The sequence below is a fragment of the Anarhichas minor genome, unplaced genomic scaffold (genome assembly GCF_050575085.1).
Source record: "Anarhichas minor isolate MPS153535 unplaced genomic scaffold, ASM5057508v1 ptg000040l, whole genome shotgun sequence".
In the NCBI taxonomy this organism is placed as follows: domain Eukaryota; kingdom Metazoa; phylum Chordata; class Actinopteri; order Perciformes; family Anarhichadidae; genus Anarhichas; species Anarhichas minor.
Window position 1 is genome coordinate 6,006,671 of NW_027466486.1, and position 23,800 is coordinate 6,030,470.

Here is a 23,800-nt window from a genome sequence, read left to right on the forward strand (position 1 = left end):
AAATGGCTATAAATGAACATAGCATGGCAATGTTGCCTGTAGAGCCAACATGTCATAATGAGACAGACGAATGGTTTTAATGTTGTTTTATTAAATAAATATCAACATGAAGTAAAATTTCTGAAACCACAGTACAAGTAAAACATGAGCTTGCATAGCCTCACCACCAGATCCCTGAGTTAATATTCCCACATTTTACAGCATTATTTACAAGCTAATAAAACTCACACAATCAAGTATACATTATTGTCCAGTATCATATGGCTTATCAAGTATGGCTTTAATGTTATTACTGAGCTAAATTGAGCTTATTTTGTGATGATAAAAAACACAAAATGAAAAGACCCTTCGTACAGTTGTTCCGTTAGCAATCAATGCTGACTTTGCTACGTTTTTGCACTGAGGAGAGCCTGATTTCCTGGATGTTCTTACAATTACATGGACTGATATTGTAAATCATCTTATTTTGCACACAAGGGGGAAACTCCAGTGTCGAAACTTGTCTTGCAAAATAACACCAGGCCATTTCTGCTCCTGAGGATACATCTTCATGTCCACAATAACATGTGTTCATATGGAGTCTAGCTCTATATTCCTCTTTGTGGGAGCACCTTACTATGCTCTCATCATGCCATTGAGCAAAAAGGGGAAAAAAAAGAGAAAAAAAAGTTGTGTTGATAGGGTATATGATCCACCAGAAAACAAAAGTCCATGACCCGGCACTCAGTCTTCCTCAGGAAACTTGAATTTAGCATAGACAATGAGCATGACTACGGACATGAAGATGCACATTGAACCAATCACAAGGTAGGCAATGCCCAGGAAGTCATTCTTGCCACCCATCCAGGACACGTTGCTGAACACCACCTTCTTTTGCCCCCCAAAGCTCAGAACAGGATAGTCTGGAGGACAACATGTTAAGGATACATAGCAAAAATGGAAACACATAAAACAACAAAAGACATAAAACAGTGATCGTGTGCCAATATGTTCACTAAAGCATTCAATATACAAAACTGCATTAAGATACTGTATTAAACAGCCAGTGGTTTTGCATGTTTTAACCTTTTTACTACTCATCATGTACACTTGAAAGGATTTATTTCAGGGCATTGGCCTCCATTCATTTCATCAATATATCAAAATCAGATAGCAATTTTATTGAACTGCATCATCTATTTGAGTGGCATTATTTGAAAGACTTATTGCAGTGCAGACTTTTCAAAGCAATCAGTTTTTACAACAAACAATTGAACCAATCAATCAATCTTCTATGAATAGATTTCCAATGTGTACAGAAAACGATGGCTGCCTGAAACAACAGGAAAAATACACCAAAACAACTAAAATTGATGTATTGCAATGAGAATTTACATGTAGTTAAGGGATTTAAACTTGGAAACACAGGGGTATGGAGCCAAAATAAAAATAAAATGTATTTGCCGTCCTTCTAAAGCCTATGTAAATACCGCAATCAATTCTCAAAGATCATTTGCCTAGCATATTTACTTACGTCGGAGAATTTGCCTGGTATTTTCTGAACACAAGGAACACCTGAGTCATTGTGTTCACTCTGCGCAGGTAAAAACAGAACCACACCCAACCGGCTAAACAAGTTAGCCTAACCTGCTGTTCCTTTATCTTGAGAAAAAAAAAAAACATGCGGCCGATTCAATGGCTGACCCCTTTATGTGGATGTGAAGCTTCGTAAATCTTCTCTTATGGATGGACCAGTGTAAAACATAACCAGATGTATATGCTGCTTTAAACAAGTAAAAAGTGTCCACTATTACCAACTTGACAGCTTTCTTGCCAGCAGGCATTTCTTGATTTAACACTTGACACGGCATGATGACTTTCGATTGCTCACTCTGATGGACATATTTACATACAAATGAGAATCTTGACGGTACTTTGGCCATTGTCTTGTATTGTAGCTATACTGTGATAATTTATGTGAAGGAAAGAAAAGGTTAAGGTCAGAGTGAAAAATGGCTAGTGCAATCTTTAAACTGAGGACTCGTGCTAAACAAACACAACTGCCCATACCTCAAAGCGCCTTCCTTGAAATCAAAGCAGAATCTATAACGTGTATAAAAGGATACTGTAGGCAATTTCAAGGACGTAGTCTCCAGCTGGCAGACCCTGTTTATAATCACCCTCATCGATTCGTCGATAGAGCTTTCTGAAATCTGGCAGGGCCGCCCTCCTCATCCACACCAGGAAATCTTGATTGATGAAGCCGTTGTTAGCAGCGTCTGAGGTGTCCAACTCGTAAGCAGGTCTGGGCCAAAATAAAGGCTTCACAGTACCTGGAAGTTAAACGTTTAATCAGTTATCATGATTCATCAAACATGAAATTAACGTTATTCAAAATATGAAAGGACCCCATATTTACTGTACTAAACTAAGTTGCTCCTTTCATCCACAATACCTATCCTATTGGCCACCCAATTAGTTTTGAGCAGACTGGGAACCTCTCATTACAAGACAATTATTCTGCATCATATGCGCCACAGCACTACTTAAACAGGACAGACAGACACAGTAAAGTAAGTTACTACCGTTGAATGCGTGCTTCAGAGGTGAGATGCTGGGGTTTCTGTATTTGACGTTGTAGTCTGTCCACCAAGCAATCCCTTTGCCATTGAAGGGCACCTGCTTATTTGACCCATTGACCTTCTGAAACAACTTGAAGGTATCTATTGAAAAAAAGATTTTATACTTCCATAACACTGCAAATAACCTTAATTCAACTTTAATTTTAAATGTCCTTACATACCATTGAACTTGCTGTTTGCTACTGATCCACATGGTACAATTGGTTTTGTTTTGCGGTCATCCTCGTACTCATAGGGTGAGCAGGTGTCACTGGGACTCTTCAAGAGAGACAGAGGACAGTGTTTTCATTGCTCAAATAAATAGTCTGACACTGTTGTCTGTATTACAGATGGGCAAGGGAATTAAGTACCACTAATGCAGCTTTAGGTTCTGTACCAAAATGTATATCTTTTAAGTATTTTTATTCCAATTCAGATCATCTGGATTTTGTTTTCCCCATGGCAGTTAAAACCAGAGACATTTTTTGTTCAAAATCCTATGTTGTTAACTCACCTTAAAGTTATCCAGATCTCCAGACAGCTGCTCATCATCTTTGGACACACCGTACCTTCTGTAGTTCTGGAAGTAGTTGGACAAACCATAATAAAAGTACACAGTTCCCTGTGGAGGAAAACAGAATCACAAGCAAGGGTCAGCGGTAGGAGGAAAGTTCAACTTCATTACTATTTGTACGTGTGTGACTGTGTCTGTGCAAAGCTCCAATGTAACCTTAAATAGCTCTTTAATGGTGAAGTCCAGCTGGCACGTACAAGGCTTGCCATCTGAATCGGAGCACTTGAAGCATCGCGAGTCTGTCTCAAACCCAGTGTAGTCAAACTGTGTTGGAAAGAACAAAAAAGGTTATTATTAATTATTGACGGCTACAACACCTGTCTCCATCGGGTGTTAAGGACACCAGACCTCTTTAAACTCAGTATGATTTCGCTTACAAGTGACAAGTCTGCGAGCAGATAGCAGTGTATAGTTGTGCACTGTACACCATGTATTTAATCTCAACACTGAAAACAGAGATTTTTTAAATATTTATTTAAGATTAGTTCACTTTAATCCAGTTTACACATGTTGTACTGCATCTCTTCCTCTTTTCTCTTTTGCACAGTCATACCTCCAACACCTGGATGCTCTGTGAGGTGACAAAGAGACCGACGCCAATGCCAATGAATGCCAGGCCGATGAGGACAAATCCTGGGATGACAATGCCAGCTGAGAGCATGGGCTGCCATGCCGGAAGCCTCTGCTGAGTGAAGGCAGTGTTGTCAGGCCGGTTGTCGAACCCCTGCTCTTCCTTCACCATTTTTTTTTTGTTCTGTTGGATAGATTGTTAAAAGTGTTTACTCTTATTGAATTAATGTAGGACGTTGCAGACAACCGCAACACTTAAGACTTTTTTACAACACAGAATAGCCCAGCTAATCCCTAAAAAGGCATCATATCACACACCAAAACCTTGAATCTCAACTACCAACAACACCCAGATTAGCCGAGAGCAAAACATACAGACGTTCTGGTAAAGGGAAATGGTTAAAGTGAGGCACAAAAAGATGTATTAAAGATTTGGATTTTAGTTACTTACGCAGTCGGCTGAAAATGGAGAGACGAAGGAGTCAACAAAACGTCGGTATGCTTCCCCGAGTAGCAGGCGCGAAAGAGACGCTCACCTTTATGTGTCCGCCCCCACCTTTACCTGCCCATCCTGTTCTTCTTCCAGCCTGACGTCACTTTGTGTGCAGACGCAAAGCAGAATTCTTTGTCGTTTCTCCACAAACGGAAGATGAATCCCGAACATCAACAGAAGAAAACTCAATTTGTCTTCACAAATCTTTTATAGTTTACCCGAAAAACAATTATCGGAAACACACTGCATTAATAAGCATAAACAAAAATAAATAGATCCGCTGCAGTAGTTTTGAGTATTAAATCCCTGCCTACTTTTTTTTGATTGACAGTTATTTCGACCAATCGTTCCGCAGCGTGGTGTCGTGTAACATTTTCGATCTACCAATCACGAACGAGTTCATTGAAAGGAGACCTGCTACAGTGCCGTCTTTGTGTTGACATTTTAGGAGGACTGAAAGGTAATATTCATATTTTCAATATTCAATGTTTTAAACACCGATCCCGTGTGTAGTAGACTATGCCTAACATTTCGGCCAGTGCATCAATTCATATCTATTTAAAAGCGAGGCCGGAGCTTTATTTTTCTCTCGGTCGCACCTGCTGCTGTGCCACTGTTTGTGCTAGCCAGTTCTCATTGTTAGCGGCGTTAACTAGCATAGCATTGTCTCGTAATATACATTTGAAAGGACATAAATGTAAAAGCGATCGAATATTTGTTTGCAGTACAGCTTCAGCTGCACTTTTATGACATGAATACAACATCACATTCATCCGCCCTGTTTGCGAGTAACGTTAGCTGTCAAGAACAAAGCTAGTTAGCTGTTAGCTACCGCAAGCTAATGTTGATAGCTACCATTCCGCTGTTAGCTTTGCACTGAACTTGCTAGCTAACGTTACCATAAGTCAATTTGTTCAGGGTGGCAATCGGGAACTCCTCGCGATCTCGGCACAGTAAAGGTTAATTGCATACCGGCTGTTCTGTTACAATGATTTGAGCAAGTTGGACCTGTTCGTAACCATATTTCTGGTTCTGTCTTCATTTCTTAGTGTTTGAATGGATATTACCAGGTGCCCGGAGAAATGGGTAAAACAAGAAAAGGTTAGGCATGGAGCCCTCATTTTCATAAACTACTTCATTCATGCACAATTAGCTCAACGTTACGTAAATCATTCAGTGATGTAGATGTGACATTATGGTGATTAGACAGTATGGTGGTTGTTAGCCTTTTGTTGCAGGTGCCTTCACTGCCCCCAGCAGAAAAGTGACCAGTTGACATAAGTGTTGTAAACTATTACTTCTACTAGGAGTTTTGTGTTAAAACCACTTGTAAGTGAGTTACATTAACATTTGGCATGGGTGTAAGTTTTTTTTTTTTTTATATTCTAACTGTTGTAGACTATTATTTTCAATCAGATTTGGGAATGCCGCAAAGGTCACAAACATTTTTTTATTTATATATATTTTTTTTCAGCACCCACACATCACACATTATTTCCATCTTTTCTTTTAAGAATATTTTGTTATCTTTTTTTCATTGATCACATTATTTTGAACAGGCACATTTCAACCATTTCCCTTGGGCTGTTTGTTTCATTTTGATGGGTTTCATCAAGTTTCTGTCCCCTATTTGTTCAGGAGAGGCCTCCAACATCCTCCATGATGCTGTCTAGCAAGAAGTCAGATGCTGGCTCATCCTCCTCTACATCTTCTGCGGCAGCAGCGGGAGGCGATAGGGCCCCTGTTTCTGATGCCCAGACTGGTCCATCAGCCTCAGCTGCAGGCCCTCTGGATGTAAAGAAAAAGGAAAGGTCATCCCCTAGTGGGGAACCTGGAGGAGCCCCGTTGCCTCATCAAGCAGGCCCTGGTGGGGCAGAGCAAGACGCAGCTGAAGTCCGCAGAACGAGTCGTCGCAAGCGAGCGAAAGTAAATATTTTAGGGTTGTGAATCCTCTCGCTCAGAGAGGAAAACAAGCTGCCAAAACTGATATGAGTTTTATCTGATGGTGACATTTCACTGTATTTTAATGAATATTTGTTTTCTTTCAAGGATCAATACAACTTTAGGTTTAATAATGCTCTCTATCTGAAGTCACAGGTTCTCACTTGCATATGTGCACCAGTGGAATTTAGCAACAGAGGTAACGTCTCATAGTCTTTGCAGCGTGATGTTCCTGGTATGTGTTTCTTACCTCCAGAACGGTTTTGGCACTTCTACTGTAAGTTACCTGGGAGCACACCAACAAATTCACTGCAACGCTGGTTTTAATGATGCTTTTATTGTGCCTAATGCTGCAGGTGGAATACCGCGAGATGGACGAAAGCCTGGCTAATCTGTCGGAGGACGAATATTACTCTGAGGAGGAGAGGAACGCCAAGGCAGAGAAAGAGAGGAAGCAGGTCATCCCTCCACCACCTCCACCACCAGAGGAAGAGAACGACAGTGAACCAGAGGAGCCGTCTGGTCAGTCTGAAAACTCGATGCATCATATCAAAGCAGTGACATGAAACTGATGTTTTGGTTGAGGAAAGAAATTTAAAATGTGTAACAAAAAGCCTGATCTTTTCTTAAAGGAAGAGTACAGAGATTTTTCTATGCTAACTTGAAGGCTGTGTCTTTTCACAGTCTGATCATTTGCCCCAATTCCATTGTTAATTGCACATGAATGCTCTCTCTGTTTGTTTTAAATTGATCCTAAGTCACACTCAATGCTATTAATAGAATATGTGTGTTCATTTTTAGGTGTGGAAGGAGCTGCTTTCCAGAGCCGTCTTCCTCATGACCGTATGACATCACAGGAGGCCGCCTGCTTCCCTGACATCATCAGCGGTCCCCAGCAGACTCAGAAGGTCTTCCTCTTCATCCGCAACCGCACGGTAAGTGCCAGCGTAGACACATTACTTTGTATTACAAAACGAAGGACTTTCGGGATCATTGTTTTAAACATGTGTATCTTAATTCATATTAACCTCATACAGCTCCAACTTTGGCTGGACAACCCTAAAATCCAGCTGACATTTGAGGCCACAGCACAGCAGCTTGAAGCTCCATATAACAGTGAGACATTCAATTAAACATGATTTTTCTTTTCTTTTTTTTTTACAAGAAGATTGTAGTTGTGCAGATGTTGAGATTGTATGTGCTCTTTTTCTCTCTTTAGGTGATGCTGTGCTGGTTCACCGAATACACAGCTACTTAGAGAGGCACGGGCTCATTAACTTTGGCATTTACAAGAGGGTCAAGCCTTTACCAAGTAAGTTCACTTCATTCATTGCTCTGGTGAAGTAACACTACCCATCTGGTATAATTTATGTATTCTTCAAGCCACTTTGGATTGAAGACAAAAATGTCTTTGATTTACATCCCAAGAAAACAAATCTGGTTTAAAGAAGTGATTGTCTGAGGATATTTACTAGCTACTCCGGCTTGTGGACAAAATCCGACACTGACCTGGTAGTGTAAGGATACCTAGTTAATGTGCTCCCTGTTTGTTGTTGCAGCTAAGAAGACCGGAAAGGTTATCGTCATTGGTGGAGGTGTGTCTGGTCTAGCTGCAGCCAGGCAGCTGCAAAGCTTCGGCATGGATGTTACAGTATTGGAGGCCAGGGTAGGTCATCTGTTATTTCAGCCACATTTCTCTCAACCAGCTATTGGTATAAACATTTTATGACTATAAACCATTTGCTGTATTTTAGAATTTTTTTTTACAATCGATAGCATTTTGAGAATAGTGCCACTTTATATACACTATACAATACAGATGTTTCTAAGGGTTCAGATGATAACCGATCGAGGGACCTAAACTTACTTTGCTTTTTTCCATGCAGGACCGTGTTGGAGGCAGAGTGGCCACATTTAGGAAGGGCAACTATGTCGCTGATCTGGGAGCCATGGTGGTGACAGGGCTGGGTAAGTCAATACGGAAGTCAAAGCATCCTATAAACCTTTAGTGTCTAACCATGACACATCATCATCGGCCTAGATTTGAGGCTTGAGTTGCTTTTGACAAAGTCAAAAAAAAGTTCTCATAGAAATTCTAAAAGTTACTGAAAATGACCTGTAGAGGGTGTTATTGTCCACGTTTGTGCTGTGTCATTGTCAATCGTGTGTGTGTGTGTGTGTGTGTGTGTGTGTGTGTGTGTGTGTGTGTGTGTGTGTGTGTGTGTGTGTGTGTGCGCGCGCTTGTTCAGGAGGGAATCCAATGGCAGTGATCAGCAAGCAGGTTAACATGGAGCTGGCCAAGATCAAACAGAAGTGTCCACTGTATGAAGCCAATGGCCAAGCTGTGAGTATAATGACATTCCGTGATCAGTAAATTGAGTTGTCTCTTGTCTATTATCCTCCCGTAGCCAAGCTGGGTTTTCTCATACAAACAGGTAGAATCCAGAGATACCTTAAAGCAATGAAATACTTACAGTATTTTTCTGCTTATATTTATATATATATATATATATATATATATATATATATATATATCTACCTGCGGCTAACCTCTGGCTACAGCTGTATCCAAATTACATTACATTTGAAACCAGGACCTTGTGTTGTTTACTTCCTTTTAACAGAAGATGTTTACTTATGCACGAGAGTTCCCTCTTGGCATAAAAGTGCGATGTGTTTTGGTTTATAGCTGTTTTCCAAGCCCCGTTGTTGTCCTGAGGCGGGGATCTGGCTTTCCATAAGCCACAAAAAGTACACCGAATGGAGGATTCGTTTAACTGCTTGAATGCGTTTCATCAACAACCGCTCCAGTTCCTTTCAGAGCAAAGCAGACCAGAAAACAGATACAGCCTTAATGTCATTAAATTGGAAATAAACAGTGTTTTCCCCTCTAATTTCTGTGCTGTCCGTCAAGTGGCAGCAACAGTAGTAGGATGTTTAGGTTCATGTTCGGGGCACTTCTATTGAAGTAGAGAGCAGCCAGCAGGGCTCTAGAAGCATCCACATCATGTGTAACTGGTTTCCTCCTTTGCAGGAAAAGGCAAATTAAATGACCATGTTTTTACTTTTGTGCAAACCTGTTTGACGTTAAAGTTGTGTTTACTTCATATGTTCTCTCTCTCTCTTCCCCCCCCCCCCCCCCCCCCCGCCTTCTCTCTTGTCTTCTCAACCTCCATGTTAATCGTTTGGTGGACTACTCAAGGGTGAACGATGCACAAGTGTATGTATTTATTTATGTGATACATTCCTTATCTATGTTTCTTCTGCTTTTATCAGTGAATCGGTGTCTTTACTTCACTCAGTAAGAGAAGAAATAGACTCAGTCTGATTATGTAATGACGTATAAATGCCATCAACTAAATCAAAACAAAACGAGTGATATTCTGCTGTCGTTATTGAGACTGGTGTCCAATGGTCTGATTTCTGTATCCAGGTGCCGAAAGAAAAAGATGAGATGGTGGAGCAAGAGTTCAACAGATTGCTGGAAGCCACCTCCTTCCTCAGCCACCAGCTGGACTTTAACTTCCTCAACAACAAGCCCGTTTCTCTAGGACAGGCCCTGGAGGTGGTCATTCAGTGAGTACGGTGTACACTACATGAGCTCACATACAGGAGACGGTGACAGATGCATCCTGCACGTTTGTATCCAAACTAGAGATGTATACAGAGACGCATAAACACTAATCCTATTATTCTGTGTGTGTGTGTGTGTGTGTGTGTGCGCGTGTGCGTGTGTGTGTGTGTAGGCTGCAGGAGAAGCATGTGAAAGATGAGCAGATAGAACACTGGAAGAAGATTGTAAAGACACAGGAAGACCTCAGGGATCTTCTCAATAAGGTGAGTGCAAGTGAATGGTATTGATCTTTATGTCCAAATTACGGAAAGACACACAAATGCGTGTTTTTGCTAAAACAATGAACTATTTCTTTAAGAGCACTCGAAGGGAAATCTTGGAAAGTTGTGGAGAACTTCTCATTTTCCATTTTTTTTTTAATTGTAGAAGAAACACGATCCGAAACTGGACGGTCAACATTTAATTGCTGCTCGAAGTTTGAAGAAAATTGTCACTTATATTTGTTTGTTTGATTCACTAAGAGAGCTTATGGATGGAGTACACTTTGAGTTAAGTTCGTGACAGATCTGGCAGTCCAAAATGGCCGTTGTGGTAACAAAAGCAGGCTTCAGTCCGGATCACTACTGGTTTTATTTTCAGGCTGATTTGCAAAGTTTCAGGCAGGGAAGGCAGAATGGCAAGCTGACCCTAAGTAAGGCACGCAACCTTCAGAAGCTGATTACGGGGGTTAAATCTTAACATCATAACCAACCCAAAGAGTCATTTTTTTTTTCTTTCATCCACCATCATGTCATGACTTATTTCCCCCTTGCTCTCTTTTGCTCCCTCTCCTTTTTAGATGGTGACCACGAAGGAACGGGTCAAGGAGCTCCATCAGCAGTACAAAGAGGCCAGTGAAGTCAAACCACCGAGAGATATCACAGCGGAGTTCCTGGTGAAGAGCAAGAACCGCGACCTCACCACCCTCTGCAAAGTGAGGAACAACCCCCTATTTCAGAAAAAGATCAGAAGAAGGTTACAATAGAGCTCACACATCACCTGCGGGCCTAAAAATGCTTTAGTTAAGTTCAAAAGCTAACTATTCCCAACTAGGTTTGAGGAATTGCATCGTGTATGTTGCTGTAGTTTGAAGTATTATTAGATTTCCTTTGTTGATTATTAGGTGTACCTGCAGGTCAGAAAGTTGACCGCCACAAATTGCAGGACAGAAACATTGTATTTGTTCTAAAGATCAAAACATTTGTAACGGTATTGAAACGCGGAGCACAGACGATGGATGTTTTAGGGTGGATGCCTTAGAGAACTTTAATGCCGTGCTCTCTGAGTAAACTAGACAGGCTGTGTTTAAGTGGTTTAATGCCTCAGTTGGATGTATTATTAGAGTGAGCGCTGACGTTTTTATTTTTGCCTCCGATAAATCACCTCCACTACTCCTATGCGTGTGTTTTAGAAGGAGGTTTTATTTGGTTTAAACACAGCTGGTGTTTGTCTGCTACCCATCCGCTGTCTTAAAACAACACTTCAAGACTTTGAATCACGGTCTGCGTGTCTGCGTGTATACACACAAGCTTTCAGCTAGACAGAATGAACATTTAAGATTATGTATGTGTGCTCATGACATACTGGACTACACCATACAACACGATTTTAAGGCTGTGTCAGGATGTTTTTAGCTGGGATATTTCCCAGTATTCTTGCCATTTGTAGTATTCTCCCAGGTCAGCTTGGTGGCGTCATTGGGATGTAAATATGTCTGGACTTGACTCGGTGTAGCCGTGTCCTGTCGTGGTAGGTGGTATTATTACCAGACTCTGCACTCTGCTGTATTTAGTTCTATTGTGGTGACCTGATGAACAGGTTGAGTCAGCCCTTTCTGTCAAGACTGCTTCTCCTTTCTGCATGACCTGAAACCCTCTGGGTGTGTATCCTGTACACGCACACACACACACTTGTGTATGCATGGGACACACACACCCTGTTCTTCACCAGCTCCTTAAGTCTGACAGAAACAGTCTGTGAATTATTTGTCAGTTAAATATTTATAAACCAGTAACATTGAAATATATCTTAATTGTCAGGATGTATAATATGCCAAAAGTGTAACAATAGTTTTGCTTCTCAATTACTTTTCTCATTAAGTTTTAGCTCATTAGTTTAAATTGGACATTTAATCATGATAAATATTCCTGCTGTCTGCCTTGTCCCTGTGTAGGAGTACGATGACTTGGTGGAGAGCCAGGTCAAGCTGGAGGAGAAGCTGCAGGAGCTGGAGGCCAATCCACCCAGGTAACCCATCCGTCTGAAGAGTCCGTGTCATGTTCACCAGTGGGGAGTGATGAAGGTGTTGTTCCCCCATCTTTTTATTTTAGCATGCAAACATTATTTTGTTTAATGGTTCAATCACAATGTATTATGGCTAGATACCTTCACAGTATATATGTCATATGACACTATCGTGTAATTTATGATCAACATTTGTTTCTGTTTAGTTAATGGTTGCTGTGCCCCTGGGCAGGTCAAAGTCAGTAAAACTAGTATATTTGAGAACCTAAATTAAAAATGTCCCAGGGTATGAAATGTTTCAGTGTGATAAATAACTACATGAAGCACTTATTTGAATCCAGCGAGGAACAGAGGCAGCAGCAACTAGTTGGTCTGGATTTGATCAGTACGTTAGTTTGAGATGTCAGATCTCCAGAATACTTCTCTCTCTTTTTTTTTTTTTTTTTTTTTTTTATTCTTCTAATCAGGAGCTATCCAGGCTAAAGTATGCTAGGCTGGCTCTGTTGAAGCAATATTGCCTCATGTGCTGGAGTGCAAATGGTCCGTCCTTAATGGTAATAACAGATAATCGGTGTTTGAGCCCTGAGGCCATTAGCAACAGATGTTTACCTGTGTATGTCCTGTGGCAGTTTGTCCAAGTTTCCATTTAACTCATGTGTTCAAGTGTGTATTATTACGTTTTGAGTTAAGCGAGTCAACCGGTGCCTCTGATGTCTGAATAGCTGTCGGTACACATCACCGTGTCTCTCTTCTTTCCCACAGTGACGTTTACCTGTCATCCAGGGATCGGCAGATCCTGGACTGGCACTTTGCCAACTTGGAGTTTGCCAACGCTACGCCTCTCTCCACCCTCTCTCTCAAGCACTGGGATCAGGTATGTACATGAAGCCATTTTGAAATGTTATGTAGTCCCGACAATGGCCCTACGGCCTCTTACAAACCCATGTTAACAAGTTATTGCTAGTTTAACCATGAGATACCTCTGCCATCCTGTTTTATTACATTAGGAAGTTCATTGTGTTATTACTTTATTCACAGGATGATGACTTTGAGTTCACCGGCAGCCACCTGACAGTAAGGAATGGTTATTCTTGTGTTCCTGTGGCCCTGGCTGAAGGCTTGGACATCAAACTAAACACAGCAGTGCGGCAGGTCCGGTATACAGCTTCTGGTACGTGCACAGGACTTCGTGTGTGTGTGTGTGTGTCTCTTGCCGCTTTTGGCCACACTTTCCTCTATTGATGTTCATGTGGATGTACAATGTGTGTTAAAACAGTCCCTCGTCTGTTCTCTCTCCAGGCTGTGAGGTGATAGCAGTCAACACCCGCTCCACGACCCAGACCTTCATATACAAGTGTGACGCCGTGCTGTGCACCTTGCCTCTCGGCGTGCTGAAGCAGCAGCCCCCTGCTGTGCAGTTTGTTCCCCCGCTGCCTGAGTGGAAGACGTCCGCTATACAGAGGATGGGCTTTGGCAACCTCAACAAGGTATGGTGCTCAGTATTTATCAAACTTTAACGCTAACCCCCCCCCCACCCAATACAGGAAAATGTGGGCCAGTGCAGTGTCTTGAAATGAGTTAGTGAGGTTTTAAATGATGTAGTGTGCTTCTGGCAGCACTGAGGATGCTCCTTGGAGAGACCTCCCACTCCTCCTTTCTGCTGCAGTGTCCTGAAGCTCGGAACTTCACCTTCAGTGGCGGAGGGCTGAAAAACAAGTCTTCCGAATTCCATTGTGTTCGTTGCTTCGTCAATATTTCATGACGTGGTTTACATTTGGGCTCAGACGGAGGATGGAGAGAGCGGGATCAAACGGGCGGCATGGGCAATGTGGAGAGCATCGGCGTGGAGAGGCAGTCGGAGCTCGATGGCGTGCGAATGAAAGGTGCTTTTTGCCAGTGTGTTGGTCATCGGATCGGGAGTTCTCATTCTGCGTCACTCCTGGCCCACCAGCTCCTGCTCTCTCTCTCTTTCTCGCTCTCTGTTGCTGAGCATCATCTGCAGCAGAGTAGTTTATCTCCTAATTCTACTGCAGCACAGAAGAGAATACTGCATTATTATGCAATCTGATCTGCTACTAGCTCTGTCTCCAGCAGATGGCGTTCAACCATTCACACGTTCATAACTATGAAGTGATGGCAGTAAATGTGCACCACAGGCCATGGAGCTTTTGATCACAATCAGCACTTTGATTGATGTATGTTTTTTTTATCTTGTGTTCCTTCCTGTCTGAAGGTGGTGTTGTGTTTTGACCGCGTGTTCTGGGATCCCAGTGTCAACCTGTTTGGTCATGTCGGCTCCACCACAGCAAGTCGCGGCGAACTCTTCCTCTTCTGGAACCTCTACAAAGGTGACAGGAGATCCTTTTTATTTTCACACTGCAGAGTGATTCGGTATTGAGATATGTCCCCTGTCCATATTGTGTGTGTATATATATATATATATATATATATATAAGGGCATATATAGGGCATATAGGGCATATATAAAGGGCATATATATATATATATATATATATATATATATATATATATATATATATATATATATATATATATATATATATATATATATATATATATATATATATATATATATATATATATATATATATATATATATATATATATATATATATATATATATATATATATATATATATATATATATATATATATATATATATATATATATATATATATATATATATATATATATATATATATATATATATATGCCCTTTGCGTCTCTGAATACATTCATCAAAGGTCTCCGTAACAAATTGTGCCTTTTTTTCCCTTTTCAGCCCCGATCCTACTCGCCCTGATGGCCGGGGAGGCCGCCGGCATCATGGAGAACATCAGCGATGACGTGATTGTCGGGCGCTGCCTGGCTATTCTCAAAGGAATATTTGGAAGCAGCGCTGTGCCACAGGTACACACTTGTGAAATCATCTACGACAAAACCCCTCACACGCTGCTCAGTTTGATATTTGCTCGTTTTTCTTCACTTTGAGTTATTCTTTAACTTAACCCCAAGTCCACGTACCAAATAGTTTCTTCCCCTCAAACTCAGTGTGCACACAATTCCACATAGCTGGCAGATTTTTTTTCAAATACAACTTAATCATGTTTGTTGTTTACAGAAAAATAGTGCTGAGTTTTATTTTTAAGCTCCATCATTAGTGTTTTCTCTGGTTTTTCCAGTACTTTGAGTGGAATGTCAAATCCGTTCCTGAATTGACCCCCAAAACCAGCACAACTTTACACAGCGAGCACATGTGTAGTCGTTCCCCAAACCACCCGTCATTATAAATCATTTGCTTATGGTTTCAAACGGGATAACATCACATGCATGGAGGCCAGCGTTGGAACTGTTCACCATCCAACTGTTAACAGGTCCCTCTAAACATCATCGTGGAAACCCCTCACAAGTATGTGTTGTTGTTTGTCATCACGGCAGCCAAAGGAAACCGTGGTCACTCGTTGGCGTGCGGACCCCTGGGCTCGGGGCTCCTACTCGTACGTCGCAGCAGGTTCTTCGGGTAACGACTACGACCTCATGGCACAACCCATCACACCGGGCCCCGCCATACCAGGAGCCTCACAGGTAAAGTACACAAACAGGATCTTTAGTCTTAAAGGTTGTCAACACGGAATTCACATCTATTGCCTCCGAACTGCTCTCAGAATGGAGAGGGTTAAGCTCGACGCTAACGGACAGTGCAAGCAGCAGCAGCAGCAGTGCTGACAGAGCTAACGGTGTTTACTTGAGGGGGAGCTGGAGGGTGGACGCTACGCTTCCTTAACTTACAAAGCAAAGCGAGGAGAAGCAACACACACACACAGAGGGAGAGTGAAAACATTACTCCACCATATCTTTCCACAGCAAATAGTTCTTTGCTGCTATATCAAAGCTCTGAATCCCGTTTATGGCACCTTTTTAAGTTTAGTCAGTTTATGTGTGTGTGAGAAAGCGAGGGAGAGAAGTCTGCCCAGCCCGCCCACAGTACTCAACCAAACCAAACCAGAGCAGAGCAGTTCGTTCTCCGCACAGATGTTTTTTTGTCGGCATGCTGATTTGGTCATATTTATGTGTTGACTGATGAGTTCTGGCATTTTACTACCACACTTCTTTTTTCTCTCTCTCACCAATCCCATGTTTTCTTATTATATTGTAACAATCTAACATCGATCAATGTGGTTTTCTCCGTTTTTCCCTCTCAGCCTGTCCCTCGTCTCTTCTTCTCCGGGGAGCACACCATCAGGAATTACCCCGCTACAGTTCACGGCGCGCTGCTCAGTGGGCTCCGCGAAGCCGGACGCATTGCCGATCAGTTCCTGGGTGCCATGTACACACTTCCCCGACAGGCCACTCCCGCAGCTGCCAGCAACCCTCAACAGGCTCATCCCACCCCCAGCGTCTGAAATTGCCTCACCCAGTTCCTGCTAACTCAAGACTGTGGGACCAACTAAAGCAGTTAGACAAAATACAAAAGTTTACCCATAAACTATTGATATTTCTGTACGTGAAAGGTCTCGGAAGTCCCTGACAACACTTTGCATCATTGCCTTTACTGAAGTAATTCATTTTCTGGCTTTAGGTATGATGTGAAATTGAGATTCCTTTAAGTGGAGCATTACAGTTCCTACAGACTTATTTTGGGACTGTTCACATTTCCAGCTAAATATGGAGACCGATGTAACTTACTACAAAGACTGGGCGAAGCTAAAGAAAGACGAATACATCACAATTTTGTTACATAGTAATGTGATAACTCATCTTTAGAAATGTGTGATTTTGTTTTCTTTCGCCCCGGTCTTGAAAACAGAAGCATGGCATTATGTTGAGTGATAAAGTGTATTTGATTCCCTGTGGAGCATGCCTGCAAAACCCAACATCTATTTATGTGCCCTTGTTTAAATCCTAAAAGTACACAGAACCGAGAGCCAGATATCGTATGAGACGGATGACAAACTCAGTGGCCCAGTCTCAAGGCCTTGTCTTAAAGCATTGCTATGTACTGTAGCTGTATGCCTCTTAAGTTTACTTTCTATTATTTACGGTTGCAGAGAGTATAGTGGAAATAGTTTGTATTAAAAGCTAAAAAGACAGATTAAAGAATTGTGACTGTTTTTGTTGCCATAGCAGTTTAAGTATTTTGTTATGGTCATCATCGCATACTTTCTTTTTATATTGACAATTGTTTTTGTTATTAAAAGAAGACAGAAATTGTATCTTGAATTCAGCGTGTTCTTCTTGAAAGTGATATGTGTATGCAGAGTGCTTCCTGTCTTATCGCCTGCGGTCGTGTAGTGTTTTTGTACTTGTACAACAGTAAACACGGCTGCTTCTGCTTTGACCCTCCAATGACCCGCCTTCATAGCGGGTCTGGCTGCTTCCCAGGCTCTGTGGCAGTGTGTGTGTGTGTGTGTGTGTGTGTGTGTCCCTGGCAGCAGCTCCACGTAGTGGGGGATCTGATGAATGAGAGGGGGATTAAAATGGTCAACCATGAGCTTTTCTGTGGAGTTGTGTTTCAGGGCTCTGTGCCCCTCTGTCTCTCTCTTCCCCCCCCCCCAGAGATGCGGTTATTATTATCGCGACCAAAGGAGATGTTTGGTGTAACAGTAATTTGAGCTGGGGGGTTTGGACTGCAGCGCTCGGGTATTTTCACCTCCCTGGTAAACCGTCGGCTCAGAGCGGTGTGTAAATGTTGACTGGTGAGGTTATTTTTCACAATAGCCTCAAGCCCACATCAACCGGTTACTTGATAGAGAGGCAGCGACACAGAAGGCGTAATAGGGAGTTATTAAAGTCCTTTGAATGAGAGACCACGGCGTGTCTGAGCACATCTCATGGGATTTATAGGTGTGGGGTGGAATGTACACTTACACCGGTACAAACGGCTCCTGTAGGCACATGCTGCTACGAGCGTTTTGGACATCATCCATAATAAGATCTGAAATGAATCCAGAGATAGTGACTATAGATAGTACTATATTTTTATTTGAAGTCGGAATAGTATTTCAGCCATTCTAGCAGCATGGCTTTTTGGGGTAATGTTCAAGACTGAAACTATTTGATAGATTGTCATGAAACTTTGTACAGACATTCATGGTACCCAGATGATGAATCCAACAGACTTTGCTGATCCCCCTGACTTTTCCACTGAGGCCACCATCAGTACTTTGGTTTATGACCAAATACCTGCGACACTGTCAGTCCCAGCTGTACTAATACTTAGTAAATTACCCTAAATTCCCATACAACAAAGCTGCAGGCTCGACCTCAACCACCCTTTGTATGTATTCTCACAATCAACATCCCCCTCAGTCTTTCCTAGGACACCTGTTTTAGGCAGTGAAGCCTCTTTTTCCCTCCCACTCCTCCATCTTCCTCCTCCTCCGCTCGCCTGGAGTGCCACTGAGTCATTTCCATGGTTGACTTCACAGCACTAATTCAGGTCAGGCATCGACACTGAGGCTCAGGAGTACCAGGGTCTAAACGGGCAGCACTGTGTTAGGGTAGCACCTCCCTGCATCTGAACTTGGGACAGATTAAACCACACAAGCAGGAGACAGTGTTAACCCCTGACTCTCATCCGTATTGACACACGATAACCCACAAAGCTCTAATGAAAAGTGAGGATTTTTATTGTGCCATGTACTCTTAACTGAAAGAAGCCTCGAGACTGCAAGCATTTGAGATTCAAAAATAGGCCTTTTTGCAGCAGACATTTGAACTTGTTAAAGTAGGTAAAGCGCAGCTGTTACTGACAACGATGGCTTTGTTCTTTTCAAGCATCTAAAGTATCTTGAGCTAACTTGAATTTAGACGTCATTCAACAGTTGCCTTCCAGGAATGAAATGCAGCTGAGCACCAGGAGTCACTTGTTTTCAACCAGAACAGGTTGATATTTTGCTCTAGGACTCTCCCCACCAAATTCAACACGTCCAGGCTTGTTCACTGGAGTCTCACAAAATGCTTCTGGGTAATGTTGAAACCTATCTGGCAGTTTGAGGCAAACAAAGCAACAACCTGAGATGCAAAAAGCACTACAGATGGATAGTGCAATAACTTGAGAATCAGAGGTTGATTATTTTCACACGAAAAGTCAAATTTATCAGAGTACATTGTGCAGAGTAGATGATTTAAATTTCAGTTGCAGGGACAGAATTGCTGGCTTTCATAAAGTGAGGCGTAGCTGTTTAAGAGAAAGTTGTGTGCTGACTTTGCATTCCACAACAGCTTGTGGTTTTCCTCTTTGTACTTGACCAAATGTGCCTCATTTGTCTGCCTGCTTATTTTGCGTACCGTCAGCTGCTGTTTCTCACACACACACACACACACACACACACACACACACACACACACACACACACACACACACACACACACACACACACACACACACACACACACACACACACACACACACACACACACACACACACACACACACACACACACACACACACACACACACACACACACACACACACACACACACACACACACACACACACACACACACACACACACACACACACACACACACACACACACACACACACACACACACACACACACACACACACACACACACACACACACACACACACACACACCTTGCTGAGCTTGTTCAGCAGAAAAGCATAAAGGAGATTAACATACATGGTTGGGTTTTACACACGATCAGCTACGCACGCACACAGGTTCCGACATGGAAACGTGTTACAAACAGGTTGGTTTTTATTTTTATTGGAATACATATGGTCTGCTGTACAGTTGGCAGCTTCAAGAGACCTACATGCAGAGTGCGCCAGCCACAGTACGGTTAAAACATGCACAATGTATTAAGTCTAAAACAGAAAAAAAAAAAAAAAAAAAAAAGCCTCCCCACACAGTCCATCTGGCAATGCCGACACACTGAGAAGCAATATTAAACCATAAAAACCCATTTGATCTGATTTCATTGCATACAGTTTTGTGTTTGACACCTCTGTCTGTCAGTCTCCTTTTTCTGCAAACAAAATGAACTTATAAACACTCAGAAATAAAAATAACAGTTGATTGTACAGGCCTGATATTCTTGTATCTGTGCATGTATGTGTGTAAAAGAGATCCAGTTACATGATTCGATTCCTATTATGTTTTTTTTGTGTGTGTTTATATCTCTATATATATATATTCATATACATATACGTATGTTTCCGGGGCCTGCACGCTTCTTTCTTTGGCAGCACTTACAAAACGTACGCACTTACAAAAAGATGTACGAACCCTGAATTTAAAAGAGCGAGGGAGAACAGAGCAGCAAAGAGGTTGCAGCACTGAATGGTCCCTGATAAAAGCGGGACGACACATGGTGAATCACTCAGTACTGCGAACCTGTTCAGCACTGATAAAACACACATAGCTCTGTTTTCAATGGCTATGACACAACCCTGGGTTCTCTCTCTCGCTCTCTGATCCGTGGTGTGCCATCATGTCGTGAGAAATGTCTTGCATTAAAATAACAAACACAAAATACAGGAAGAAGTACTCTCCAGGAGTGTATTAACAATGAGGAAGAAGATATTCATCTTGCAAAAAATATCATTCTTAAAATCAAGATGGACAAATACTTAATATATTTCAATAATAAGGCCCACTTTACAAAATTACAAGTTTCCTTAAATAAAATCTATCCGATATAGCTTCCAAAATAAGACATCTTTTGTTTAACAAAGAAATCAAAACACAATTGACAGAAAACAAAAAAGAAAACCCTCAAATTGAATATGTCCCCTTAATTTCAGTATCTTAGAGACAGGGTGACCGTCTGGGGAAGCGTTGGCACCGTCTCTAACTGTAAACTGGAAATACTGTGGAATGATTTTGGCACAATGTTAGAAGGCTGAGATGCAGGCACAACAGGGTGCCACACCTCAAAGATTATTCATTCACTGAGTGCACACCAATTTCCTTTCTTTAACTGGTGGGATGATTCGGAAATACTCTAATTTGGCTGGTGCAGAAATACACAACATATCCGACTGTGGTACATTCAGCAAACCGCGACTGAAACGGAACTAAAATACAATTCTGGGACACCATTTTTTTTGACAAAGGGGACTAAAGGGGCATTAGTCGTTTGAGGTCTTAAAGTTAAGTGCTGGTTAAGTGCAGATTACAGCCTACGCCACCCAATGACACCATGACCCTGGCTTCACAATGGAGGCTTTTGAGGACAAGGGCCTGCTCGCGGCCCGAGAGCCATTTCTGCCTCGCCACTCCAATCTCCACTAAGTACATTCTAGTCTACTTAATAAAAGGGAAAAAAAAAAAACAATGACTTGTAAATAATGGATGTTTATACTTACAACACCAGAGTTTAAGAGGATTTCTGCTAACTGCTGTTTAACCACTTCTTGTCCTTGTAGGAATTTTCTATTACGACATTCACAGCCGTGTCCTAAATATCGTGCTCCAGGGGCAGCGATCATACCGATTCTCTCATTCAGCAATGTTCTGCAAAACTGCCACCATTCAGGCAGGAGAGGAACCGACAACACCTCCATTTATCACGCCACAAAAGCTGTAGAAGTTCTGAAACCTGTAAAGTCTTCACTTGAGTCCCAGATGACCAGTCAGTACATTCCACCCTGTCAACACTATACAGGCTCTTGCCACTGGGAGCAACGAATAGGACCTATAACAGCGGATCGTAGCCCAAAACACATTCAGGTCGAAGCCTAAAGCGGTCTTTATGCCGGCACGCAGAGTCCAGCTAGATTCCAGTGGACGGAGTGGATGTACAGTCGGGTGTTAGTGTGCTTTGAGGCTTGTAAGGAAGAAAGGCATCATGCATAGCAGAGGATGGAGTTTCAACTTAACCCTTTTAAAAAGCCCTGCTGTCTTTGAAGCCGGTCTCCGGGAGGGAAACCCTCCAACGTGTCATAAAAACCTACAGTTTTCAACAGCTGGGCTCTTCCTGGGACCCCGGATTCAAAGGCTCTCTCGAAGTTGGGGCGGGTGGGGGTTACACAGGTTCAGGAACAGAAGGTTAAGAAAGGTTGGAGAATGAAAGTAAAAGAGCAAATGATAGAGGGTGCACAGTATAGTTGTAGTAAGGACGGGTGAAACTGTCGGACTTATTCGCTGGGTGACACACGGGGGGGAAGTAAGGCAGGATCAAGGTTGAGGAGGGCATTCGTGTTAGCGCTTGCATCACCGAGTTGCTATATACAGTAATCCTGAACCACGGTGATGTCAGCCTCAAAAAAAGAAACAATCTCCGGCCCTGCATGCCAACTCTGACGAACACACGTGCACGTTTTTTTACTCGGGGATCTGCAGCAGCTTACAACACAGCAGTTGACATGTCGAGCTTTAAACGAGAAGCCCTCGCTGACATATTAACACACACACACACACACACACACCAATGGACGACCACACCGCGTGTATCTCTGGCAGCATGAGCTCAGGCAGAGCTGGACATTCGATACCTTCGTCTGTTTTAATTATCCCTAAAGTGGACATCACTGCCAAGCTGTCGGTCTCCCTCTCGCCTGTATTTAGAAGCCCCGAGTCAAGACATACAGACAGGATTAGATGCAGCTCTGACCTCTGACCTTTCAGCTACCCGCGGCGCTGCCCATCACAGCCTGGTGACGGGCCTCTCGCCTTCAATAAAATAACTGAACACATAGCACTGCTGTTTAGGTCTAGGCCTCCCCTTTAGGAAGTGAGAAGGAAGCAAGTATGAGAAAGAGAGGAAAGAGGGACACTTGACTTCTCTAACGTATTAAAAGGGAAATTAGAAATCGGTTGAGAAGATGAGGGATTGGGGGAAAAGATCGCTTTCCCTCTTGGTAAATGAGAAGAAACAATAACAGAGAAAGACTACATGATCATCAAGTCTTGGCGCGCGCACTAGGAGCTCTGAACAGCCTTAAAGCCAGCAGTGGCCATGAAGTGGCCACATGGCAATCCTCTCTGAGGCTGCAACCCTGACAGACAAATCCAAAGGACATAGCTTTTTGGGCGGTGCGGTCTATACTCTTTAAAAAGGATACTTTGAAGTTGGGTTGAAAAAAAAAAAATAAACTAGCTCTTTCTCAGGGAACCTTGCTCTGACATCCTCAGGGGGGAGTTCCTTCCAAGAACCTCTTTTTACGCTTAAACCAAAAATACTTTTCCGATGTTCCACACAACAATCCTCGAAAATAAAAAGTCAACCTCACAATCAGTATTGCATGTTATTTATATGACTAACAATTTGGTGCAGGTGTGAATTTGTTGGGATAATCGCTCTCTCTCTCTCTTACTTTATCTCAAGGCACAGATGAACATACTGTAGATATTTCTTGCAAAAAGTAAAAGTAGATATTAGTGAAAATGTGCATTCTGAAGGTAAACAAACAGTTACGTTTGGAGTTATCACCGATTTGTATGTAAAGCATGATGACTGACGTTACAAACATTGCATGAGGGGGGGGGGGGGGGGACAGTTTATTGATTGCATATAATCTCCTGCTTGCATAAACAGTAAAGTGACAAAGCGGCGACAGACGACCTCTCAGCAAAATAACCTGTACATGTATGAAGACTAATAAATACTACAGCTAGATGGCGGCTGGTAGGATACAGGAGAACTGAGAAATCCCGTCCCCAGCAGGTTGTGACAGCATTGAGATCCGTAACAGCAGAGGAACCAGATGGAGCGCTTTAAGTTCTTGAACAGATTTCACGTGTCCCAAGCTGTCAGTTATGGTTATTG

The 23,800-nt window shown here is 42.3% G+C and overlaps 2 protein-coding genes across 6 annotated transcripts; one reads left to right on the forward strand and one right to left on the reverse strand.

The window, feature by feature from the left end:
- Nucleotides 1-119: 119 nt before the first annotated feature.
- Nucleotides 120-3,916, reverse strand: tmem30b (transmembrane protein 30B). The gene is made up of 7 exons (XM_076107993.1): nucleotides 3,728-3,916; nucleotides 3,331-3,438; nucleotides 3,115-3,222; nucleotides 2,783-2,879; nucleotides 2,565-2,702; nucleotides 2,106-2,312; nucleotides 120-902 (listed from the first exon to the last, which is right to left on the reverse strand). The coding sequence occupies exons 1-7, from the start codon at nucleotides 3,914-3,916 to the stop codon at nucleotides 724-726; spliced, it is 1,026 nt and encodes a 341-aa protein (XP_075964108.1). The 3' UTR covers nucleotides 120-723.
- Nucleotides 3,917-4,592: 676 nt separating this feature from the next.
- kdm1a (lysine (K)-specific demethylase 1a) lies at nucleotides 4,593-17,270 on the forward strand. 5 transcript variants are annotated; one of them, XM_076107988.1, is made up of 22 exons: nucleotides 4,593-4,697; nucleotides 5,287-5,338; nucleotides 5,876-6,163; nucleotides 6,532-6,700; nucleotides 6,959-7,113; nucleotides 7,216-7,294; nucleotides 7,398-7,490; nucleotides 7,738-7,844; nucleotides 8,065-8,146; nucleotides 8,428-8,522; nucleotides 9,381-9,398; nucleotides 9,612-9,754; nucleotides 9,925-10,015; nucleotides 10,591-10,725; nucleotides 11,965-12,038; nucleotides 12,798-12,909; nucleotides 13,074-13,206; nucleotides 13,335-13,522; nucleotides 14,269-14,383; nucleotides 14,840-14,967; nucleotides 15,496-15,642; nucleotides 16,260-17,270. In XM_076107988.1, the coding sequence occupies exons 2-22, from the start codon at nucleotides 5,294-5,296 to the stop codon at nucleotides 16,458-16,460; spliced, it is 2,598 nt and encodes an 865-aa protein (XP_075964103.1). In that variant the 5' UTR covers nucleotides 4,593-4,697; nucleotides 5,287-5,293; the 3' UTR covers nucleotides 16,461-17,270. The 5 variants fall into 5 exon arrangements, with proteins under 5 accessions (XP_075964103.1, XP_075964105.1, XP_075964104.1 ...); XM_076107990.1 differs by having other exon boundaries at nucleotides 6,980-7,113; XM_076107989.1 differs by having other exon boundaries at nucleotides 6,535-6,700.
- The last annotated feature ends 6,530 nt before the right edge of the window (nucleotides 17,271-23,800 follow it).

Bases quoted from the DNA above. Each gene is read 5' to 3' on its own strand.
- kdm1a (XM_076107988.1), top strand. From the start codon at position 5,294: ATGGATATTACCAGGTGCCCGGAGAAATGGGTAAAACAAGAAAAG. The intron at 5,339-5,875 runs GTTAGGCATGGA...CTATTTGTTCAG, and splicing joins AATGGGTAAAACAAGAAAAG to GAGAGGCCTCCAACATCCTC. The intron at 6,701-6,958 runs GTCAGTCTGAAA...TGCTATTAATAG, and splicing joins TGAACCAGAGGAGCCGTCTG to AATATGTGTGTTCATTTTTA.
- tmem30b (XM_076107993.1), bottom strand. From the start codon at position 3,916: ATGGTGAAGGAAGAGCAGGGGTTCGACAACCGGCCTGACAACACTGCC. The intron at 2,313-2,564 runs GTAGTAACTTAC...TTTAACTTCCAG, and splicing joins TCTGAAGCACGCATTCAACG to GTACTGTGAAGCCTTTATTT. The intron at 903-2,105 runs GTATCCTTTTAT...GTTGTCCTCCAG, and splicing joins CGTCCTTGAAATTGCCTACA to ACTATCCTGTTCTGAGCTTT.